The 24,520-nt window shown below is 38.8% G+C and overlaps 1 protein-coding gene across 1 annotated transcript in view; it reads left to right on the top strand.

The window, feature by feature from the left end:
• si:dkeyp-23e4.3 (rho GTPase-activating protein 7) overlaps window positions 1-24,520 on the top strand; it is a 38,562-nt gene that overhangs the window by 307 nt on the left and 13,735 nt on the right. The window contains exons 2-9 of the mRNA XM_019263263.2: window positions 13,115-13,186; window positions 13,305-13,386; window positions 13,984-14,047; window positions 14,820-15,433; window positions 16,462-16,669; window positions 17,340-17,738; window positions 19,733-20,085; window positions 21,028-21,201. Of these exons, the coding sequence (XP_019118808.2) occupies window positions 13,115-13,186; window positions 13,305-13,386; window positions 13,984-14,047; window positions 14,820-15,433; window positions 16,462-16,669; window positions 17,340-17,738; window positions 19,733-20,085; window positions 21,028-21,201 (1,966 nt within the window). The remainder of the gene's footprint in view (window positions 1-13,114; window positions 13,187-13,304; window positions 13,387-13,983; window positions 14,048-14,819; window positions 15,434-16,461; window positions 16,670-17,339; window positions 17,739-19,732; window positions 20,086-21,027; window positions 21,202-24,520) is intronic.

Here is a 24,520-nt window from a genome sequence, read left to right as displayed (position 1 = left end):
CAATTGACAATTGGTGCTTGATGACATTCATTAAGGAGAAGATTGGTCAATTAGCTTAACAAGAACATGATTGAACCTAGATTAGACAAAATATGGCTCCTGGGCTACTTAGAAAAGTCTCCTCAGGTTACCTAAATAGCTAAAGAAAGACTTCACAGTATGAGGTCCATTAGATGCTGGAATTTTGCTTTAAGTATGTGTACAATGTTTTAATGTGTGTTTAATGTTAACATGTAACATATCTAATGGTGCTGTTCTTGATTCATGAGGCAGAAAAAGGAATTTGAAGCACTCTAGTATCGACTGAGAGTTCTTTGTCATTTGAAGGCCGTGGGCTTGAAAACATCACGAGCGCAGTTTTGAACTCTGGTAGAATAAAAGCTTTTTCTTTAGCAGGAAGAGCGTAGGAATCACTCTGAATGTGTGTGGGTTACTTTTAAAATGTGATCTGTTGGAGAGAACCTATTACCTGCTAAAGAAAACTGCAAATGTTCAAATTTTGCAATATGAATTTGGGTCTAAAAACTTTTAAATAAGTACCTGTCTGACCAGTAATGAGCTCCTGCATTAAAAGGGATGTATAAATTATTCAAAAATGGTTGCCATTATTCTGAAATGTGTGACCTGATATCTATGGTTTCAGTTAAATTTTAGTCTTTTGTACGATACATTTGCATTCCTGTTGCAAAGAAGGTTAATGACAAAGTAAGTTGCAGTCATGTTTTAATTGCACTACAAACATGAATGTCATGGCTTCAATTTTCTGATTTATTAGCAACTAACAAAAGAGTTCATAGTGAGTTAACTGAACTGCAAACTTCAACCAACCAATGTTTATGTATTCTGTTTTAGCGATTAGGATTTAAAGGATAGATTACATTTCCTTTAATATATCAAAATGTTTCCCTTATAAATAATAAGCAATCTTAGCAGATGAAACACTTGAGTTGAGCTGACAATCTGTATCTTTGAGTTTTGGACTGTTGGTCTGTGAATACAAGTTATTTGAAGAAATCCCATTGGTCTTAAGAAACAACTGGACTTTCAAACCAACTGGCATGTTTTCACTGTTTTTTGATATTTTATAGATGAATAGCCATCCAGTAAAACATAGACATTATCGAGAATGAAAAGGTAGGAGGACATAACAGTTGTGATTAAAATATCATTTTGTATACAATTTGATTGTTTCGACGGTTCATTATTCCCAAACCCCAAAAGTCCAAAAAATGTACTATTGATCTCAAAGCCCATTTGTTCAACAGCCCATTATTCCAAAAACAAATTGTGCCATAGGCCTGATGTTCCAGAAATGCATACAATGGTATCACCATCTTACGTACATAACTGATGTAACTGAGGTACTCATACAGTATTAACCCAAACCATGATTTTTCCAAATAGTTTTGCTAAGCCTAAAACTGACCAAACTGTGACCGTTACACAATGTTAACCATGTGTTTATTATTGTTACCATGACAAAAATATTAACCTGATTATGATGACCAAGGTCAGCAGACTTTGTCCTTTTCTTAATGTCCAAATACACTACATATTAAGCAAAAAACAAATGGGCTTTCAGTCCAACAGACATTTTTCGGATCTATGTGCAGCCCCCTGCTTCCACAATTTATCTTTCTTATACTATTACTGTATAAATCAAACTGCTTTTTACACTGACACAGAGCTTTGTCATTAGATTTGATGAATATTTAAATGTTAGTTAAAATAAACACCCCAGTTTATACCTGTCATGGATTTACTATTGAGTCACAGAGGCAAGCAGCTGTTTCTCTGAGATGTCTGGAAAAACCCAGACGGTAATTTAACAACACCTACCACCGTTATGAAGATACTTCCAAAATTCTCAGACTTTTCAACAAAAAATATTCGATCTGCTGAACTTTGAAAAATCCTGGTTGAGTTCCCTTATGATAACGTGTGCAATTACCACCAACCTACCTTCTGTACTTTTATTTTAGTTAGTGATTTCCTACACTTTAGTTTATAATTTCCTCTACAAAGTTTGCACTTTACTTTGTTGCATTGCTTGAAGAACAAGAAACGAAAAAAGTAAAAGAAAAGTTTTCCCTATCAAGATAAAGATTTTCAATACTTTCTTGACTGCAGTAAATTCTGGTCCATTTCCTGTTGCGGATTTCTTTGGTGAATATTACTGTACAGGGATATAAACCTTTGCACCAAAATCTAATGCTCACTATGATGCCTAGAAAATGTTTAAGGTATTACTTTCTAGGTGTTAAACAATATCTCCTCACTTGTACTGTAGATATTTGTAGAAACAAACGGGCCCAGGTTTATGGTATTAATAAATAATAGTATATCAGTGGACCTTTTTTCCTACTTAACTTTATTCTTTATGTTTCAAAAGTATACTGTCAAACTCCAGACTCATCGAGGGACATGCAGGTGTTTGTTTCACACTAAAGTTAATGAGCTTGAGTTGTTGTTGTACAGTTGTAATACCCAAGTGGCTCATTAAACATGAAACACCCACAGGACAGACTAAAGTTTTAGATTCATTATAGAGGTGAGAAATGTTGTAATCTAAATGATCTGCAGTTGTTTCTTTACTGAATGATAAACACCTGATTAATAACATCTCTGTGGAATTAAGTCTTTCTCATTTATTTTCATTATGGTTACTAAGAGAGCTGTTCAGAAAAGGACCTAGTCACAGTTGCATGAGAAAAATCTCGTAAAATACTTTTCTGAGTCAGCATGAATCAAGTCTATGTGCTTACACTGGGGAATCTCAACTCCACTCTTATTCATGTAACAGCAGGTTTAGGTTGAAACATCTGGTTCCAACATGGTAAAATATCTAGATTCATTACAGTCTAACAAATTTTGTATCTCAATATTATATCTGTCTCTTTCAGCAAACTGACTCTTTCAGGCTTTTTGTAACTAATGAGGCTAATGTCAGCTAATGTAACATGTTCTATGAGGCCAAAAGAAAATAAAACTATTTCCTATTTCTTATACTGTCCAATGTCTTTAATTAGTAAGGATAATTAGTAGGTAATCCTAGCTGACATAACTTTTCCAGTTCCATGAAGTCAGTAAAAGGAAAATAAACTCTTGGTTAAATGTACTCTGATAGCTGTAATTAGTCAAGGGAAATGTGCATAACATTCAGGGTGCAGACTTCTTGTTTTTCCAGTTAATATACTGTCAGCAATTAGCCAAGAGAAATGTGAAAATCATTCCACTAGTAGACGTAACTTATGTTAGCTAACGTAAGTTAGTTTGCTATCAAATGCATCCTTAGCTTCACACTCGCATAAAATCCAGTCAGCTCACTATACAACTGAACAACCTGTTGAACCATAGAGGTGTCAAAAGTAGAGCACCGGTGTCAGTTTAGCCATGATACACAGTATGTTTTGTCCTGAGTAAAAGTGCACCAAAAGACTGCACAAAGCACAGAAACAATCACAATGTGATAATACTGACAGAAACAGTTGGCTGCTGAGCTATAAACCTTATGAACTGCTTAGATTTGTATTTAACTGATGTAATGAGCTTAATGCTTGAGCCAGGGAACAAATATCAGTGTGAGCAGTGATCCAACTACAGAGTAAGTGATTACAAATCTTTGGACTGATAGGAATGAAACAATTTGTACCAACTCCTACTAGAAGTAAGTGTAATTTAATGAAAAGCCAAGCTTGATTCTGCAAGTTCATGCCCTATTTTATGCCTCAGATCAATTCAGGAGTTAATTTAGTTGGGTAATTTAGTGGAAATTTGACTTTTGACATTTGATCTGAAATTTTCTCAGATCACAGCAATTATAAAACTTGTCACTCAGTCAGTAACAAGATGGTAAAAAGGCTAGGCCAAATGCCTGCAGAGCAATTATGGCCATTTCCTACTGACAACACCTAAATTCAAGCAAATGACTCACTGGGTCAGTGGCCAAAGTCAGTGAAACAGAATTTATGTACTCCCTCTGTTCCCTGATGAATACAAATATTTCTCACAAAATTGTAGGTGGCCTGATTGATTCAGTGCACAGAGCAGATTTGATACAGGGAAGTAAAGTACATATCATCTAATATGACAACAACTTTTTGGCATGTTAAATTCTTAGTAGCTATTGGCAGGTAATCTGAACATTTAAATCTGGATGGAGAACACAACAGGTTAAGTGCTCTGAGATGAAAGAAAATAAAGAAGTAAAAGAAAAAAAAAACTCTCCATGTGGTTTAGTTTGGCTTGGTGACAGCTGGTTTTCTGCCCGGCGGCACGCTGCTGTGCTGTGTTGTCATATCTGCTTCTACAAAATACCCCTGTAGTTCCTCCAATTTGCCTCATGGTAACATGAGACTGTTTATCCGAACTTAGTAAAGCCATCTTTCCACTGGCTCGAATGCTCAGCACAGACAGTGTTGTTAGCAACGCAGGGCAACACCATGCAGGAATGATTATACTGTACCTTCGTATGACCTAATGCAACCATACCTGCCAGCTGAAGCTGAGCCAAGTCATACTCAGTTTGTGTGTCTGTGCAGCCTGGTCTCATGAAATGTCATGAAAAGACTGAAATCATATTACAGTATATTAGACTACCCATAACAAAATAATACTGAAAAGATGCCACCGCTCAAGGGGTTTCATTTAAAAGAGAGGGCCAAACTAGAACATGAATAAGGACAAAAACATTTAATAACCATAAAAGCCAGAAACCAGCCTTTGTGCTTTCTGAATTGGAAACATTCATATTTAGTGAAATAAATTCTGTCTTATTTAATAGGACAAAATTGCCCCAAATTTTCTAAACCAAAGATTATCCACATAAGTTGGCATGTGCTTTGGGCTCTCGAGTCAAAGGAAGAGTTTTTAAAGTGGGCAGAAATGTGTAAAAGAACCCAGACTTCAATAGTTTGTAGAATAGAAATGCAATATAATTATATGCATGTATGGGTGTTTTTCACATTAGCCAATAAAGTAATTGCAAATATATATCAACTGGTTCAATTAAGGAAGCAAACTCACCATTATATTTGACAAATAGTAAATTTAAACACTTCGTTTAGGCTTACCAGCACAAATCTGTTTTGTTTTTGTTTTTTGCATATCCGGTTTGTTTTTTGGACAGTAAAAAAAAAAAAACATATATGAAACGCTTTTTTTTTTTGCTTATTGGATCCAAGTTACATTTGAAGTTGGTTTGAAGTGCGACTCCAATTGGATTTCTACAGATGCATCTCAGTCCGGATGGTCTGGACACTCAAATGGGATTTCAAAGTGTCTTTTAAGCCGCAACACACGTTGACAATGTCAAATCCAAACTGATGGAAGTGCATCAGTGCAACTGAACAGAATCATGCTGCCACCAGGAGAGTTAGTCTATGGACAGACGCTCAAACAAATTGTCTGTTGGCACTTCTGTACAGACAAAGCTGCTTCCATGTCAGAAAGCTGGCATGTACATTGCAACAACCCATGCAGATAGGCTGGTGATGTGTGAACACACAAATGTGATCTGATCACTTGCAAATAACAGTCTGTCCTAAAGATCTGATTAGAGAAAAAAATCTCATTGACGTCTTAATGCCATATCACATTGACTAAATTTACTATATAGATTAAATTGCCTTCCTTTGCTAGAGATGCAAGCTAGATACTAAGTCAAGCTGTAAATAAACATCCAAAATAAACCCCTCTCATTTGGATGATTTTATGATACCTGACAGACAGGGCATGCCTCCATTAGAGCGACTAAAAACATGTATATTAAACCTATTGCTTTCTCTCAGCATCTGTGAAAGAGAACATTACATTTCTCAAATGTTAACTTATGGATACTGAATATGAACTTAAAACTTCAGATAAATGTATAACCCCTCTTCACTGGAGGCCAGGAGAAGCCTGCGGTCTAGTGAGGTGGATCCCAAACCAATTTGGCTTATGAATGTTCAACTATCACTTTGCAAGAAAATAAACAGGTATTTTTGCTTTCCTAACATGCAACCCCTTAGTTTTGACTTGCATGATCATAGCCTTTGGCTAACTTCTCTGCATGATAAAAAAAAAAGGGGGGAAAGTGGTGCTTCCAGTCCATGCTGTAATCAGTCGGATGCTGATGTTTAACAGCAGATGAAGCTCTTTGACATCATCTCCTGTGTTAAGTGAATTTTTCTTTTTTCCCCTTTACCTTAACAGTGACAATAGACAGGCGTCAGGATCGCCATTACAGTGGAATTTCTCTCTGAATGACTTCCATGCTTTGGCTCCTGGTTTATCCAGAAGCAGAAGCACCACCTACATTTTCACCTTTTCAGTCTAATTTGTGTGATCAGATTTTCAGATGTCAGTGTTGCAAGACTGCTTGTGGCCTGAAATCAAATTGTAAAGTGCTTTGGTTGTTGTTGGATTAGTTAAATTTTTGTTTGCATTGCTTTTCCCCCAGTTGACTGCAAGCTTTAAGAATGTCTGGCCACTTCTGTGTTTGTCTTTAAAGATGAAATGGCATTTTTTTTATTTAGAGAGAGAACTTGCACACTCAATGGGCTTCAGATCTTAAGAAAACACTTCTAGGTTTAAAATGTGCCACTGAAAAGGTCTTAACCCCAACTGGGTATAAGTCAAAGTACAGATGCATGTTCAGTCATCTGGCAAATTTGAAGGAAAAAGCATTGAAAATTGTGCAAAGTTTGAACTTATAAAAAGGTTCCCATTGGTTAGAGCTGAAGTGATTTATTATTTGAACAAGAATAAAGTAAGAAGTGGCTTTTTCCTGAGATTTATTCCTCTAAATGGGTCTGAATCATCTGAATCAATTAATCTGTGGGAGTAAATTGTCTCTAACGGCGCAATAATTGCCAATCAACATCAAGGACTCCTTCAACCCCATAGACCGTTTGGTCCATCATCACAAATGAGTATTGTCAAAACCGCAATCTGCTTTATTATTCCTTCTATTATAGTTCAAGTGCTTACAAGAAATATTAATTGATTATCTACTAAGTACAACTAAAGAACAGTTCAAGCCTTTAAGAAGAACTTATGGCGTCAAAGGGTCTTAGCTTTTTTTCTCCTGCTTTAATTGCTTGTCTAAAAAGTTTCCCTTCATAGATTTAATCTTAATGTGCTGCCTGCTGTAATCTCTACAGGTTGCAGTGGATAGGAGGGTCAGCTAAATGCTTGAAATTAATGCGACCTATTATAATAATTGAGAGACATGCAGCCAGGAGGTTAATAGATTTTTGTCCCCTTTTGACAAGTGTGAGATTTTCTTTGCTGCTTTACACTTGAAATTCATAATGTGATTACTTTTCCTCTTAGATAATTAATAAGGGGTTGTGGTCCTCTATGTGCATGCTAAGTTCAATCATAGTTCACATCTGAATGTGCCCGAAAAATTCTCCTGGGTTGTCCAGTATCCAGTTCTCATAATACATTCAGGTCTCGGAAGTATTACAAGAACTAAGCTCCAAGGTCATGCACATTCATTGCAATGAAAGTTTTACTAATTATATATTCTTTATAAATGAATAATACGAATTGTAATAAATGACCAGTTTTACAGACTTTTATATTTAAAATTGTTTCTTCAACCTGCATTTGTCCGCTCCATTGTTTGCTTGTGGAAATATTATCTATTATACTATACACTTGCCTTGCTACCTTTAGATTGACAAAACTTTCTCAGTGAGTCCGTCCAGCACAACACACTGGGCTCAAGAAAATCAGATCAAACTGTCAAACTAGACAGTGATGATCAAATATGAATCAAGATTATGTTATTGCAATGACTATTTCTCTGCTCAAATGTTTTCACAAACATGTTTTAGTTACTGTTGGAATACAAGAATGTTTGTGACCAAGCTGGGCAACATTTTTCCTGCTTGAAAATAAAGTTAAAATCAAGCCCAAAAGCTCAAAAACATAAATATTAAAGTTTGTTTCATTATCTTTGAGGTCTGTGATTCATCAACGCATTGATGTATTGCAGACACACACACACACACACACACACACACACACAGACTGACAGTGAGTCACAGAATAGATTTTTAGTATTCGTCCCTCTGGCCCTTCGTGACCGCAGACATCTTCAACTTACCCTCTCTGAGCTGACTGGACTGACAGGGGAATACCATCAGAGAAACAGCAAATAGAAAGAGAGAAACATTGTTCGCCATTTTGACAGCTTCTGACCTTCAACCACACTTCTCAAGTCCCGTGAGATGACCTCACGCATCTCCCCGAAACTGCAAGCATCCTCCATGAGCTACACAGGTGTTTAGTGAGGCGTAAAAGTGATGTGAAAGCCTTAAACTATCAGTTAAATATCAGACTTAGAAAAAAAGGGCTTGCTTATAAATATTTGTCAATTAAACGAGAGGAGAAAGCTGATTTTGTTTGGCTTTGGTCTTTTGCAGATTTGATTTGATATAGATTCTTTTTTCACTTCCACTTGAAGGAGTAGTTTGACATTTTTGGCACATTCTGTACACTTATTTTCTTTCCTACTGTGGGTTATATAAGAATACAGGATAGTCCTCTCATGTCTATATGATAAATATGAAGCTGTAGCCAGAAGCCAGCCAGCTTAAGTGAGTCTTTGTGACAATCTAAGGTAACAGGCTCCTGGCTTCAGCTTGATATTTGCTGTACAGAGATGAGAGTGGTATCAATCTTTTCGTCATTCTCTGGGCGTGACGAACTGTTAGAAGCCAGAAAGAGGTTCACACGTACGTGGCCATGTGTTTTTAAATGAGTCAGATTCCTAAACTGGCAGTCAGGTAATGACTGCTGCTGATTGCTAACTGTTAATAATAATAATGAATCAGACCTCTTAAGAATTATGATGGAAATCAGATGTCATATTCCATAGCTATCAGAAAACTGTATTCCGCCTTGAGGGGACAGAATATTTCCAAACGGGACTTCAAATCCATGTTAACTGATTTTCGTTTGTTACAAGCAGATAAACTTTAAACCTCCCCAGCAAGCAGTAACATCCAGGTCAAAGCTTTGGTGTCCGGACGAGCATAAACACCCAAACACAAACAGTCCACCGAGCACGTAACCCCACCATCCACAGTTCCTCTCAGCATCCAGACACACACTGTCCAGCTTCCTGGCGCTAGCAGGGTGGAGTCGTGCTAATCACACATCCAAATCTCTTATCAAAGTCCAGAGGGGCCAAAAAACAACTTCCTCAGAGGCAGAATCATTTGGAAAGGGAAGAGGCCATTGCCTGCTGCGGTCATACTGCATCCAGTAGATACAATCACTTACGTAAACGAGAAGAGAGAGGCCCCTTGAATGTGGCAGTAAGACCATAAATTCAGTATAAAGTTTATTGTTATTTCTGACAGGTCTGAAGTGTTTTGTTCCTCACTGGGCTAATAGTTAATGTGGTTATTAGGTCAGTCATGGATTTGGGTCATTCTTAAACCTGTGACGGTCTTACTTTCTTCTCAATACCTTCTTGTTTCTTTGAACCGTTGTTCGCCCACGACTTACTTCAATGACTTATTGTCATCAGGGATCATAGCTCCATATTCAAAATGTGTGTACGTGTTTTCGTGTTGTTTGAGGCTTGATTGTAGCGACCTGTCCGGCTTCTCTGATGTCATTCATTGATGATTTTGAGGCTGAGTACCAGTATCAGTCTGTCAGCTAATACTAAATATCGTGCAGTATGGTGAATCCTGATTACAAGAGTCTACTGTTCTCTTGTACCAAGACAACAAGGGCATTATCACTGGTAAAGCAAGTTTAATTAAGCAACCAAACAAAGGGGAGGCTGTGTTTAATTAACTGAAGACAAATAATCCAGGAAACCATTAAGACTTGACCTACTGTTTGTTATCCCTTTAGCAGACAATTAGGCAAGGTGGCTAATGTTTGCAAGATAGTTAATTTACTATTATTCATGTTAGCATGCTCTGTCTCTGTGAACTTTTTGGTTTGTTTTTTTCTTTCAATGTTTTTGACACTGTGAGGAAAAGGGTTTGGAGAAGAGCAGGGTTTTACTGTCACTTAAACATTAGGTAACATTGCTACAGTATCTAGCAAATGTTGTATTTATGCCATGCTGCTTTTTGCATGATTTAGCCCATTTTTTAAAAACGAAACTATATATTTGTGACATTTGTTGCAAGCAAATATAAATGCGATCCACAGACGAGGTGGGAAAGCAACCACATGGAGAATTAATTCAGGTGAATTAAAGTGATTTAAAGTCTAAAATCTAAACTGCCCAGAAATAATCTAACACTACAGTACATGTAGAGAAAACACCATTGGATCTTTTTCCTCTCTTCTCACCTGCTTGGTATAAAAGCTGATCTTTTGGTGATTACAGGCAGAATTGGGTAGTAAACAAACTTTGTGCAGCTTGACTCTCTGCTTCCAAGATTTCTCCTTTTTTCATGTTGAAACTTTAATTCGTCTTGCTGCCTTTTGAAGCCTCCAAGTTGCAAAGATACCAAGTGGAGCTTTAGCATCCAAAGACCTTGTAGCATGTGAGGAATCAAAAAAAAATCAAACTTGTTTGTCTGGGCTTTTTATCCACTCGACTGACTCGTCTTTGACTTCACATTCATATTTCATATTCCTATCAACACTGCCACAAAAGTCATTTCTATTCACAACTACCCAACAGTGATTTGGGTTTGAATGCTTTAGTCAAGGACTCAGAGATAATACTAATAATAATAATAATCATTCATTTTTCACATTAAGATTTTCCCTGCAGGCTGAAGGACTTTAACCTCAGATATTTTCAACAGAAGCTCCTTGACTAAGCTTTGCCTTAGACCTGTTTAAAGTGGAAAACTGGTTTAAATGACTTTTAACGTGTGACCCTTTGGGCTGCTGTATTTTGGTAGTGTTAGTAATGGATCTGGACGGTGCTTGGAGTGGTGTGGGTGCCTGACAAGTTCGGGGCTCTAACTCTGATAGATCCACATATCCCCCGTGGATTTACAGATCTTCTTGTGGACATGTGAGACCACCACTTGACAAGCACGCTTGATCCCTTTTCTATCTCAAATGTCACATCTCTATCATGACACCGGAATAGACTCTGCACTCACATTTGTAACCGGCAAGACATTTAAAAGGTCAGGATAAACATACTCATACTATTTCATCTGTATTTTACTGTTCAAGTTTTCATTACTTTGCCTGTGCCTTACTTTAAGTCACTTGTCATTTTGATGATTGTCATATCCGCTGAATTTCCCACCAGTGTTTGCAATCTGAGCCATCTGCTTTGTGTCGCGCTGTTCTCCTGACCCCCGTGGTGTCTGGGGAAAACATTGAGACCACATCATAAGCCAAGTTTCCATCCTGCTGTCAAGTGAATTTTTGGCAAACTTTTGAAAAGTCACAAAAAATAAGACGTGAATGAGGTGCCTTTCCTTCATCTCGGCGTGGAGTGAATAAGCAGGCAGTAAAAAAAACACCGCCAGACAAGAACTGTTTGAAGAACCGATCAGTCATGGGCAAACTGCTGTTGTTGTTCTTTAGTGGAGACAAATGTCGGCCATATTTCATGCTGTCTGAATATGAAAACAAGAAATGCCCTTGGCAGTATTCTAACCACAACAGGCCTCTTCTGCATGGAGAGAGAGCAGGTTTAACATTTCAGGGAGGGCTGTAGTGGACAAATATTTTGAGATCTCTCAGAAAAGCCAAATCCTCTTCTGAGCTGTGCAGCCAGACTGAGAAAATGATTTCTGTGGATCTTCAATGCAAACATCCTAGATCAAGAAAACATTACTCACATTACAAAAACTTGTTTCTTTTCCATTCGGCCTTTCCTAATACTTTGAGTCAAAATTACTTGACTGCGGTGGAGGTTTATGTGTATGTTCATATCTGTAATAACATTTTAAAACGGGTAAGTGTTGATTAAGGAATGTATTCCCGTGTGCCTATTTTTATGCTGTGTACGCTGGAGCGTTATTATGCCACCTATTCTGTGTGTTCCTTTTAATGGCTTTGATAAAAAATGGCTGCCATAGTTTCAGAGTGTAATATTGCTGTGCATTTGTTATGATTATATTACTTATGATGAAAAATGAGTCAACAACTTTGCTAAGAGCCAAACATCAAGCGCAACAACACAAGACATAGCAGCCAGCTAATAATACTTACTAGTCCAACAGCAAGAAGCCCAGCTCATCGTCTGTCTTTCAGCCTTTATTTCACGAACCTCTCAGCAACGACTAATAATAAACATATAGACTAAATATAAACATAAAATAAACATAACAGTGTCTGATCTTCAGGTTTACTGACGGTTTTACTGCTTGTGGGATATTAAAAATGGTGGAAGAGAGAAATAATAAATATGTATGCTGATTATTGTTTTCACATTATCAGTTGGAAATAAAAAATAAAAAAACCTAAAGAACACGAATAAATAAAACGTTAATATTCCATTTTTGTTTTTTACAATTATGGGCAAAAAAGTCAAAACAAACACAGAGTATATACACTGATTTCTTATTGGAAAAAGATTGATTGATTATTTGTTTTTTTTTTTGTTCTTTCTTTTCATGCTGATGAAGGTGAATCTTTAAAAAATTAAAGTCAAAGCGAGAAAAAGGCACAAATTTGGTGTGAAAAAAAGTGGGAGTGCAGAATAGAAAGAAAACTTGATTTAGTAAAATAAGCATCTGTTTTTGCAAATAAACCCTTCATTTCTGTCCATGAAAAATTTGGAAGCCAACCAACCAACACCTTTTGAAATCAAATTTTTTTCATGGGTATCACCAGTAAATGAGTAGCCTCAGAGGGTGAAGCAAGGCAGATGGATAGAAGATGAAGGGGAGGGAAACATGGAAAATAACGTCTTTTCCTTCTCTCTCAGAAGCTCCTACCCTCACACTCAGCCAATTAGCAGTAATTAAAATGGCCTCTTCCAAGAGTCACAGATAATTAATAGCCTGTATGTGCAGTTTTTCTCCTTCAATGTTTTTTCCCACCCAAATGCAAATGTAATTAAACTTCATAAACAGACGACTGATTAAGTGCAAATATTTTCCCTCTTAAAGCGGGTGGAGCATGAAATGATTATAATTGAATCAAGCGCTGTTTTCCTTCTTTTTGTTTGCAGAGATTGAAGCCAAGGAGGCCTGTGATTGGCTGCGAGCAGCCGGCTTCCCTCAGTATGTGCAATTATTCAAAGGTAAATATGAGGCTGTCAGTGTAATCCTGCGCCACCCAATCCGCAGAGTCAACTCCAACATGATACAAACAATGTCTCAGGCAGTGTCTTATTGTTTCATTTGTCTTGTTTGTCTCAGACTGCAGGTTCCCCATCGACATTGAGTGGGCGAAGTGTGATCACCACTTCCTGGATAAAGATGCCCTTGATTCACTCTGCAGGTAACTGCATGTACAGGTGCACTTCTATTTCCAAATGCAATACAGGTGGTGTGGAGACAACATCTTTAAATAAATACTCCATCCTGTCTTTGTCGTTGTTACTCTGACCACTTCTACTCCCCACACACTTCATGTATAACACATTTACAAAATACCATGAAATTTCAAGCGCTTGCAAGTTAGACAATATATTTGAGAGATATTGAAGACTATCAGTGTGTGAACCAACAGTATAATTACTGTCATCCGTGTAGATGAAACTGTAATTGAGTTTGACACTGTCTAACTTAGCTCCTACCCTGTAGAGCAAAACTGGTTAAACTGGCTGCCTTGTGGTCACAAGCTTAGAAGTGCACTGTTGTACCTCATACAGTACTATCATATGTGATCTTTAGAAATGTTTTTTCGGTAAGTTGAAACATAACTCCTCATTTTACATGCTTGCATCCATGTAAGAAACTCTTGGAAAAGCATAGTACACTGCATTATGATCATAAATGATTAAAGTGCAATGTAAAGAATGGCAGTATATATGTGTGAAGATGATTATGATATAACACTTCCAGTCTAACCACCTCCTCTCTTTTTCTCGCACAGGCGATTAAGCACTTTAAACAAATGCGGGGAAATGAGGCTGGAGCCGCGGAGATCAAAACGCAGGGTGAGTGTTGAGAGCAAACGGCAAAAACTCAAACACAGCAGGGTGGAAGCAGCTGGAGCTGTGGGGTGTGTCACTCCATGAAATCTCCACATTAAGGATCGCTTAAGAAATAGTTTCTCCTCCTCCTCAACAGCTTCACATGAACATGAAGTGATGTGTTCAGACAACAAAAAGAGGAGGGAATTAATGTTATGTTTTGTTTTTGACATCTGGATCTTCAATACTTTGATCACCCAGGCAGTCTGAAATATTAAAGGTGGTTGTGCCTTACAGAGCAATAAAAGTTGAAGATAATTTTGACTTACACCATTTTATTTTTCAGATTTTCTAGAGCTACCGATATTAAGTATTTTGACCACGATAAAAGTTGTAAATCATGAAAATCTGTTAGCCCAAATGTTGAACAGAATTGAATCAAAACAAATATAAAATTCAATTAAAAAAAAGTAAAACTAAATTTTAAATTCTAAATATGGAGTCACCCCTGTAGATGCTGAGTATAGTTTCTGCAGTGTGTGATGTTTGTGTGATCATGTTTGTATGAATGTGTAATGATGTTCATTCTTGGATACATTATTGAAAACATCTTTGTGTCTGTGTTTGTCAGTGAGTGTCTGAGTGCATGTTCTGTTTGCAGATTGTTGTTCATGCCTACATGTTTCTCTCCTCTGCATATATTTGTGTCAGTGTGTATTATGTTTGAATATTTGTCCCATATTCAGATTCCTGTGAGCTCTTGTGTTATGTGTCTCAACCCTTCATCTTCTTCCAGGGAGACGACTGTGATGAAGAAGACTTCTGTGCCATCAGCACCAACTGGACTTACGACAGGCGGATGCGACGATGGCGACGCCTCAACTCCGCAGTGGACATCCTTCGTCTGTCTGACAGTCCCACCGCACCCCAAGATGTGTCTCTGTGTGATGTCAGTGACCAGCATGACGTCTGCTCCATCCATAGCTCCAGCAGTACCGAGAGCGAAGGACACAGAGATGCTGCTGCCAGCACCACAGCCTCCGCAACTGCTACTGCCAGCACCACAGACGACCACGAGACCAGCAGGAGCTCCTCCCGCTGCTCCTCCACAAACAAGACCCCATCCCTTGACACCTCTTTCAGTGGACCCCCATCCCCTGGTGGAAGTGGTGGAGGATCATCCACCATGATTCTGGAGGCTGAAGGCTGCTTCCCAGACAAACCACCCAGAAAGAAGGGCACCAGTCTGCTGAGAAAGATGGAGAAACTGAGGCTGAGGGGGACAACAGGCCTCTTTCCTTCTATTCACAGCGGAGGCAGTAACAGCGGGAGCCTGCCCCGGCATGTTACCAGTGGGCCAGTTCTGGTCCAAGAGGAGGAGAGAATGGAGAGGCTGCACTGCCCGTCAAGGTGAGGATTGTGGATCGAAATCATTCAGAAACCCAAGAGGTCATTTAAAAACATTCACAACTGTTAGAGCTGTTATATGTTCTGTGCTGAAACACAAATTGCCTCTCGGAGGACATTAAAGTTTTCTAAGTCTAAGTACGAGCTATTTCCAGACTGATCAAAGACTTTCCTGTCCACCTAAATCATAAAGCATGCTCTCAGCTGCGCCATGAACTACATTTTTAACAAGATCCCAGAGTTGCAAATTAATCCAAAAAGAGAATGATAGTTAATATCAACGATACAAAAAAAAAAGAATCCACTATTATCATAATACCAAACTTTGCACAACAAAGTTGAACATATTTTTACAAGTAGTCTAAAATCTGCTGTTAGAAACTAAATACAGTTAGCTGATAATTAGCCTGATCAGCCACCATCAATAATCAATACACAGATTATTAAATCATTAATGAAACCAATAACCAACATCAGTCAATGTATCATACTCAAATGGTACCTAGTGTTTCTGTAGTGGTGACAAAGCATAAAAAGCATCTTAGCAATATGAAATAAACTAAGGCTGAAAATATTAAATGAAATATGAAGTATGCCCAGTTTCCTGCTTCCTGTTTGGTGCTGAAGATAGCGAACCTACTCTGTGATAATGAAAAAAACATGTTTGAAGACGAGAAAAAGACTGATATTTCCACCAAACAGCTGTCAACAGACTCTGACTTCACTGGTTGCATACATGATACGAAGCAGCTGGCCTGTGGTAACTTGTAGTTGCAAACCAGTTCCAAATTTGTTCTGGCAGAGCCAAATAAATGATTAAGTATAATAATCAGTTGTCACTTATTATTGTTAACTGATGCTTGTAGGACTGCAATATCACGCTCGAGGTCATGCTGTTAGACTGAATATTAGCCACCTCATGCTGATATTCAGCCGAACAGCAGAGCCTCAAGTGTGATATTACTTTATTTCCTTAACATGGATGGGATATGTCTTGCTCCAGGATTTTAATCCTTCTTGAATGTCTCCAGTCTGCAGGTTCGACCCAGCAGCCGTGCATCTTCCTCGCCTTCGTCTCCTCACACCATCAGCAGCAGCAGCAGTAACAGTCACTCAGAGAGCAGCAGCACTGTCAGTACACCCAGCCCAGTCACACGGGTCAGGAGTAATTGCAAACGCTCCAATAGCGGGGTCGGTGGTGGAACGACCCGGAACAACCAGAACCACACCGAAACAGAGGTCAGTCAAAGAGGTTGAAGGAAAAAAAAAAGAAGTTAAAATAGCTTTATTAAAATTAGTGTGATTCATGATTTGATCATTTTGTGTATGCCTTTATTTTGGTCACAAAGTTAAAATAAATAATAGTAAAAGGACTTCTGACACTCTTATTTGGTAATTTGGTAAGTATTTGACAAGAACTTTGATGACACTAAATGAAAAGTAAGAATGTCTAAACCAGTCTTCATGACAATCCAAAGAATAGTTGTTGGGCTTACTTACAGTAAAACTACAAATGTCGTCCTCATGGTAGCACTAGAGGAAAGCTCAGTATGAATGTATATGTAGTTTTGTACAACATTTCTACCTGCAATAGTGAGACTAGTGAAAAGAAAATGCCAAAAATGTGTATTTTTGGCATTTTCCAGTTTTATTCTGAAGGTTTTTACAGAGGGATCTGTTCATATATCATTCAGAGCCTGATTTATACAACATATTCAGAAAATAGATTTTCTTTATTGCTGTTGACAGTATTTTCTGATTTTTGGAGTGAACTGTCACATCACTAAAAAGAAATATGATAAACCACACCTCAGGTTAGACAAACTTTAGTCGATTGCTTCATCCTGTCCTTAATTTTTCCCCCATCCTTTCATTTTAACCTTACTCATTTGTCTATTCACCCTCTCAGGACTACAGGAACCAGATCAACAACAACAACAACAGCATCCACGAGAGTCTGGTCTTCCAGGTCCCCCACGGACACAAACCAGGGACCTTCCCCACTTTCCTCACACACAAACACACCATCCTATCACCCATCATCGACAACACCTCCGTCAACTGGAGGACTGGGAGCTTCCACGGTTACCGGGGTCGACACAGTTGTCGCCGTGGCACGTCATCATTGGCCACTGGTGACCGGGACATCTCGTCGTCTTCTTCCTGTGATGTCCCCAGCCCGCTTGCTGTGCTGGATCATCGGTCGAGTATCTATGACAACGTGCCCGATGATCAGCAGCTGTCTGGAAGTGAAGGTGGCAGTGGTGGAAGTGTCAGTGATGCAGATCGGATTGGTGAGGAGTCAGAGGTAAGGTTATTCCACTGGTATTTATACTTAATTTTGTGCTTATACGTTTCTAACGGTACCTCAAGGTCTTCAAACACAGTGTTTGTCAGATCTTCTAACCCCATTCACGATGACTGTCCGCATGATTTTTCAACTCTCCAAAACAGTGCAGGTATAAACTTATTTCTCAAGCTCTCCTTTTTTATTCTTCACACTAGTTCTAGCATTTCTCATGCAGACAATGCAACATCTTAAATGTCTTCAAGGTGAGACTTTTCAAAAGCAAAACAACCAGAAATGATAATGCTAATAAATACACTGAACCATTAAAGTCTTGGCCTGTAGTAAATAATATTAGTAAAGTATGGCTAATTAATCAAATAAGAGGTGTTATGTCCCAATCCAGTGGTTATACTATAAATAGCATAAATTCCTCTGGTTTCCTTAGCTAATAATTTTCACCATAGTTTTCATTAACTAGAAAACTGCTTGTGATTCCACAGATTTACTTGCAGTTCCATCCTCCAAGTTGTGAGGCAGAAATATCAATATAGAAAAGGGCAATGAACAGCATTGTCCCAGGCAACTGTTGGAGGAGTGGCTACAAGGTCCCAGATATACAGTAGTTATATGTTTTGTTTCACCTGGCTGTGACTAAATTACTCTGTGGATGGAGAGAATTGTTTAAAACTGACATCTCCTGCCTCTCTGCAAAAAAAATGTAGGTCTATAGAAACAGGTAATTCAATTGATTTTCATAAGCTATGGTCCATATGGAATTTCCCCATAAAATTGGAAATCACTTTGTGAGTGCTTATATCAAATTCCATTTTTAGACTGAAACTATAGAAAAATCTCTAACTGCTTATATTAATCATCATGTTTCCGTTTCTTTCTAAAGTAGAAGAGCAGCCATTTGGAATAAAGTTGGACTGATCTTTGACAAAATAAATGGCAGCCATGGAAGTAAAAGTTGACATAAAATATTAAAGAAGTCATTAGCTAATTGCTTTTGAGGAACCCTTGAAAGCCTTCTGATCCGCTGTGAAATTAAAAAACACCTTGAGTATTCCCCTAAAACTAATTTATTGCAATGAAATCCTTCATTTGCAAAGTCCTAAAATTGGCAACTGAAGAGAAAGTTAAAAGTTAAAATGCCAACAGTACTGTAAAAATAATGTTTCCATACTCTCTTTACTCTCAAACGTGGGCATCTCTGGCTTGGCTCTTTCCTGGCTTCAATCCTACATCACTGGGCGCTCTTCAACGTACCCTGCTTGGACAGGACTCGCTCGGATTCTCTTTGCTATTTACACCACTTCTCTGAGTCAGATTGAATGCTTGCATGGCATCTTATATCGCTGCTATACAGATGACACATCACTCTATCTGTGACCCCTCGGTTTCTGCACTGATCTCTGAATGCCTCTCAGACATATTCTGATGGAACACCACCTTCATCTGAACCTCTCAAAAACTGAATTATTGGTCCTCCCAGCTAAACCTACTATACACCATGAATCAACATCAGTGTTGACTCCCTATCTCTTGCCCCTTCCAGGGTAGCAAGAAACTTGATTGTCATGATCAGTGACCAACGAATCTTCTCTGATCATGTTGCCTTAGTTGCCTGTTCAGGCCTTACTTGACTCAACCTGCCACTTAACTCCTGAGACAAGTTGTGGTCATCTCACGACTCGATTACTGTAACACCCTCCTGATGGGCCTCCCAGCCTGCACAGTGAAACTATTTCAGATGATCAAGAACACAGCAGCACGCCTGGTCTTCAGTAAACCCAAAAGGGCACATTATCCCTACTGTTCATCGTAGCCGCCACATTAAATTTGAATCAGTAGTGCTTGCATACAAAGCAGTCTACTGCTTTGCACCCACCTAATTGAATGGCCTTATAGAGGCATATGTTACCTCCCAACCATTGTGCATTTTTAGTCCTTGTTCATTTCAGGGAAGTTCCACATTTTCACACAGGTAAAGTCTCTTATTCCTCTTTTAGGTGAGTCGGCTGTTAGCAGGTGAAGACGTTTTCTCAGCTCTGGACAGCGTTTTGGAGAGGATCAGCGACCTCCAACAACTGGTCTCCACCTGGTCCGAAAACCTATCTGAGGATGACTGTCAAAGAGGTTCCTCCACTTCCTCTACTTCCTCTTCCTCCTCGTCTTCCAGTTCTTCCTCCCAGGACTCACCTGCCCACGGCTCCTCAGCCGCCTCCCCCTGTCCCTCCTCCCCCAACCACATCCACCTGGAAGTGCAGCATCCGGAGGAGGAGGAGGAGGAAACAGAGATCCGTGAGAAGGTGCCGGCGGATGGAGAGGAGTCCAAGACGAGATCGCCGCAACCCAGGAGCAGGTGAGGAAGCTTGAGAAGTGATATGCAAGAAATCGACATTGCAATTAAATCAAGTTTTGTTTATAGAGCATATCATATTTCACAATCAATATAACTCAAAGTGTTTTATGAGTGTTGGTAAAAAACAGATCAGGCTCATTAAAAAGACAACACAGAAGAACTCAGGGCATTGACATTTAACGTCCTCAATTAAAAGTTCTTTCTTTTGGCAAATATGAATTGTCATCAAAATTTAGGAACTACTAATTATTGGGCGCTTTTAGTTGCTCTGTAATGTAAATGTAAATGTGAGCCTTTGTGTCCGGCGGAGCTCTAATAATGACAGTTATGGGGATTTATTCCCTCAGGCATCAACCAAAGTAAAAGTGTGAGGCACTTTAGATAAAAGCAGTAACCTCATGGTGAATAGTTTTGATCGCCTCTTTATAGTGCTGCTTTTATATCTCTTAGTTGTTGCATTTGTTCTCAGATATAGAGCAATAAAGAGTTATGAAGCCTCTCCGGTAATGTAAAGTCATCACTGTATGCTGATGGACGCTCTCATTTCTATTCTTATCTCTGCACCAGCTTTTTAACGGTCGGCTCAACAGACAGTTATAAACTACTACGAACTACTACTACTACTACGAATTTACAAATAATTAATGAATCACCTTATTGTGTGACTTTTTATACTAAATTTAGCTGTGCTTGGAACTGAATACTAACATTACCATTCTTTTATGCTAATGTTAATTTAATGTTAATTTTAATACAGCTGAGCCTCAGAACTGATGACACAACAATCATTTTAATTTAATAACTTCCCAGTAATAAGATTTAAGTAAAAACACTTGCACTTATATAGACAAATGTGTATCAGCTCTAGGCTATAATATATAAAATGTAATTTCTCTTGTAAAACGTATTTGTGCATGTTTTGTGCCTATGTGGGTCCAACAGAGTGAGCCAGCAGCTGCACTGGTCCAGCGAGCAGAGCCTACCCTCCCTTCCCACTAGTCCAGGAGTGGAGAACCAGTCCATCTCCCAGTTCCTCCTGCTGCAGAAACTCTCCCTGCTCAAACTCACCGCTCTCATGGACAAATATTCCCCATCCAGCAAGCAGGGTTGGAACTGGTAAGGAGTGTGAAAGGACTGAGGTTCAAGATTCTGGGTGATATCATGCTTAAAAATAAATGTGAGGGACTAGCAGAGGTTGCAGGTAGTGTTAGCAGAGGTGTTGGAAGGTGAGAAGTAACACTGTGTAAAAACGACATTCTTTGCTCCTGCACAGCTGCATGGAGAAACTTCTTCAAGAAAACGACTGAGGAAAGGAGGGCAGGTGGGCGGGCGGAGGGTAAATATTTCAGGCAGCCTATTTAGAAAATTCATTCATTATTCATGGCTCAGGTGCAACCTTGCCTTGGCTAAATAAAAAAAAACAACAACAGTATGCTTCAGGAAGAATAAACTCCTATCCCAAAAAACCCCAGGAAGGACTGCGGGTGTCTTACGTCGGGTTTGTATCAGAGTGAAGTTCTTTTCTGCTCGCTGGTTAACCATCGAGGCATTGTGGGTTATTTTGGACTATTTTCTTCTGTCACAAATCTCTGTATTTACACTTTTTAGTCACTCAGATACACGGATCATCGGCAGACCTTCTGCAAACAAGCCATCTATAACGGCACCTAACTGTTAATCAAAGCGGCCATGCTGTTAATTTTGCATACATTTAAGCCTTAATATAATTTGCAGGATTGAAAAAAAAAAGATTTGACTCAGTACAGTTGTCATGAACAGTGAAATTACCGACCAAAACTTTTTTGTACCAGGCTGTAAACATGTTTTTTTCTTCTGTGAAGTTGGACATTTTACCATGGGGTCTTATGGAGACTGACTTTTTCTGTAATCAGCCTCAAGTGGCCGTTCAAGTAGCGGCAGTTTTTGGCAGCCCTGGAGGTTGCCGCTTGATTGAAAACAGTTTTCTTATGTTGTTTTATTTTGTTAAAATATTCCTTACAGTGGTTTAACATACAGGTGGTGAGAGTATGGCAAGCCCTAAGGGACAGTAATAACAGTAAGACAGGAGGGAACAACAAAACAACAAGACAAATTGTGTCTTTAAATAAAGCGTTTGCAGATTGTTAAGATCAAACCATAGCTTGTGACATACATGGATTTAATGAGATCCGTGTTTTGCCTCCTACACTGTTTCTGAGTCAGTCCTCATGCAAAATTGAGACAAATTTATTTTTAAGAATAATAAAACATCCAGATATTCTGCTTGTTCACTCTGCTTAACATTTGTGTTTTCTATTGAGTAAACACATGACCTGTTTGTTTTATGATTTGGTAGAAAAGCAATTAGATTTTAGCCGAGCTTGTTGTGCTCAATGAGATAAGGCTGAAAGTGGAAACTAAGCGCTGAGCAGAAAGCCCTCCTGAAATGACTCCTCATAGATATTCGTCTTTAATTTTCAGGATCAAACACGTGTTCGGGGGGAAGATTCAGGAAAAACAGCTGCTCTGTGGCAGCATCAGTGAGTCCTCCTGTAGTTCAGGTGTGCTATGTTTTAGCATTTCAAACTGCTCAATTTTACAGTTTAAACTTCAATAAATTACATGAAAATGAGGGAAAATGAACAGTAATCCCATCAGACCTGACCTCCGAGGGAAAAAGGAAGAAAACAGCTGTTGAACAAAGCAAGAGATTTAAATGAGCATAAACTCAAAACTCAAAGTACAAATTAGTTGTTCTTGCACAAAATATGTGAACATAATGTTCCTTCACCTCAAACTGGATTATGTGACAATTATACAACTTAGACATATTGCCCTCTTATATTCGTCCCACAAAATATGAGTTCAGGCAAGTCACATCATTTTAAAATATAGTTATGGTAGTCATAACTAATAAGCACTTGACACATTGAAACGGCAAAAGTTGTATTAAGAAAAAAATAGATAGCACATAATGCTACAAGTAGCTTAGAACAAAGACTTAAAACAATGGGAAATAGCTCCTACTAGCATCCCTAAAGATCACTAATTCACACATTATATTTCAGTGGTTTAATACGCACAGATGCTGAAGTGTAGTCATAACATAACATAACATAACATAACATAAAATAGACTTTATTGATCCCACATGGTGGCCATGGTTTGTACCGTTTTTCCAGCTCCCGGCACTTAGATCCAGCTCTGCATCCCTGTCGTCTTCTCCTCATTATATCCACAGAGAATACGCTAGCGCTGCCAAGCCCTAACAGCTGTTCTCGAGTGTAAACAAGAGGGCCATGGCTTTTTTTGAATGGGTCACCCCGATGTATCATGAAGTAGTACAAAGTGATGATAGTGTTTCATACTTCTCCCAACTCAGTGACCAAAGTTGCATAGTGTGAGGACTGACATATGAATGGCAGAGGCGACATTCACCTGGTTACAAGTCATCAAAATTGTAGTGAAGCTGCTATCTTAGACGTTGCTTTAAAAACTGTATGATCTAGCACTACAGCACCGTTACGCCGACTGCTCCAGCAAAAAAACAAAAAAAACAAAAAAAACGAAATCTCTTCAGGCTTTAACAATTAGCTCAAGTCTTGTCATTTAAATGACTTAATCACTGATGCCAAAACACAAAAAAAAAGCATTGCAGCTCCAATCATTTGTTCACAAGGGATAGGAGTGAGTGGTCCCAATAGTCGTGAGCTTTGGGTAGTGACCGAAAGAATGAGATTGCGGATACAAGCGGCTGAAATTAATTTCCTATGTCCAGTGGCTGGGCTCAGCCTTAGAGATAGGATTAGGAGCTTGAACATCTGGAAGGAGCCAGCTGAAGTGGTTGAGGGATGTGATTATAATGCCCTCCTGGCAGCCTTCCTTCGGTGTTCTGGGCAGGTCCACCTGGGAAGAAACCCCAGGGCAGACCGACCTCCTGGAGGGACTACTATATAGACCCATCGAGCCTGGAACACATAAGCAGAAAAAAATGGATGGATAGAAGCATTGCAGCTTTCAGTGTTGGTTTTTACAAAGGTTTTGGGGCCACTGTTGGACCAACACAAGTGTCCAAGGAAAGAAGCAAATCAGTCACTGGCATTAATGGTTAAAAGGTCTCTGATATCAGCTCAGAAACATGAACAAACTTCAATACTTCCAAAAGAACAGTCTCTTTGATCAACATCCATGCATGTTTTTTTCTGCAGAACTGATTTGAATGGCACACACATTTTAGCGATCACCGGGGACTTATGTAATCAAAAAATGTTTATTTGGCTCTTCCTTCAAAAGGAAACGGATCCAACAGCAGCCAAGTTGAGCTTTCTTTTTTTTAAACACTTGACTGGTTGAGATTACAAATTCCCATGACAGTTTTTGAGCATACAGAACTTTTCTCTCAAACGCTATTCCGTGCTGTTTGGTTACTTCCTAAGACTTGGTGGACTGCAGAATC

Source organism: Larimichthys crocea, chromosome XXII (genome assembly GCF_000972845.2).
Source record: "Larimichthys crocea isolate SSNF chromosome XXII, L_crocea_2.0, whole genome shotgun sequence".
NCBI classification, from domain to species: Eukaryota; Metazoa; Chordata; class Actinopteri; family Sciaenidae; genus Larimichthys; species Larimichthys crocea.
This window is presented reverse-complemented; position numbering and strand designations above follow the sequence as displayed.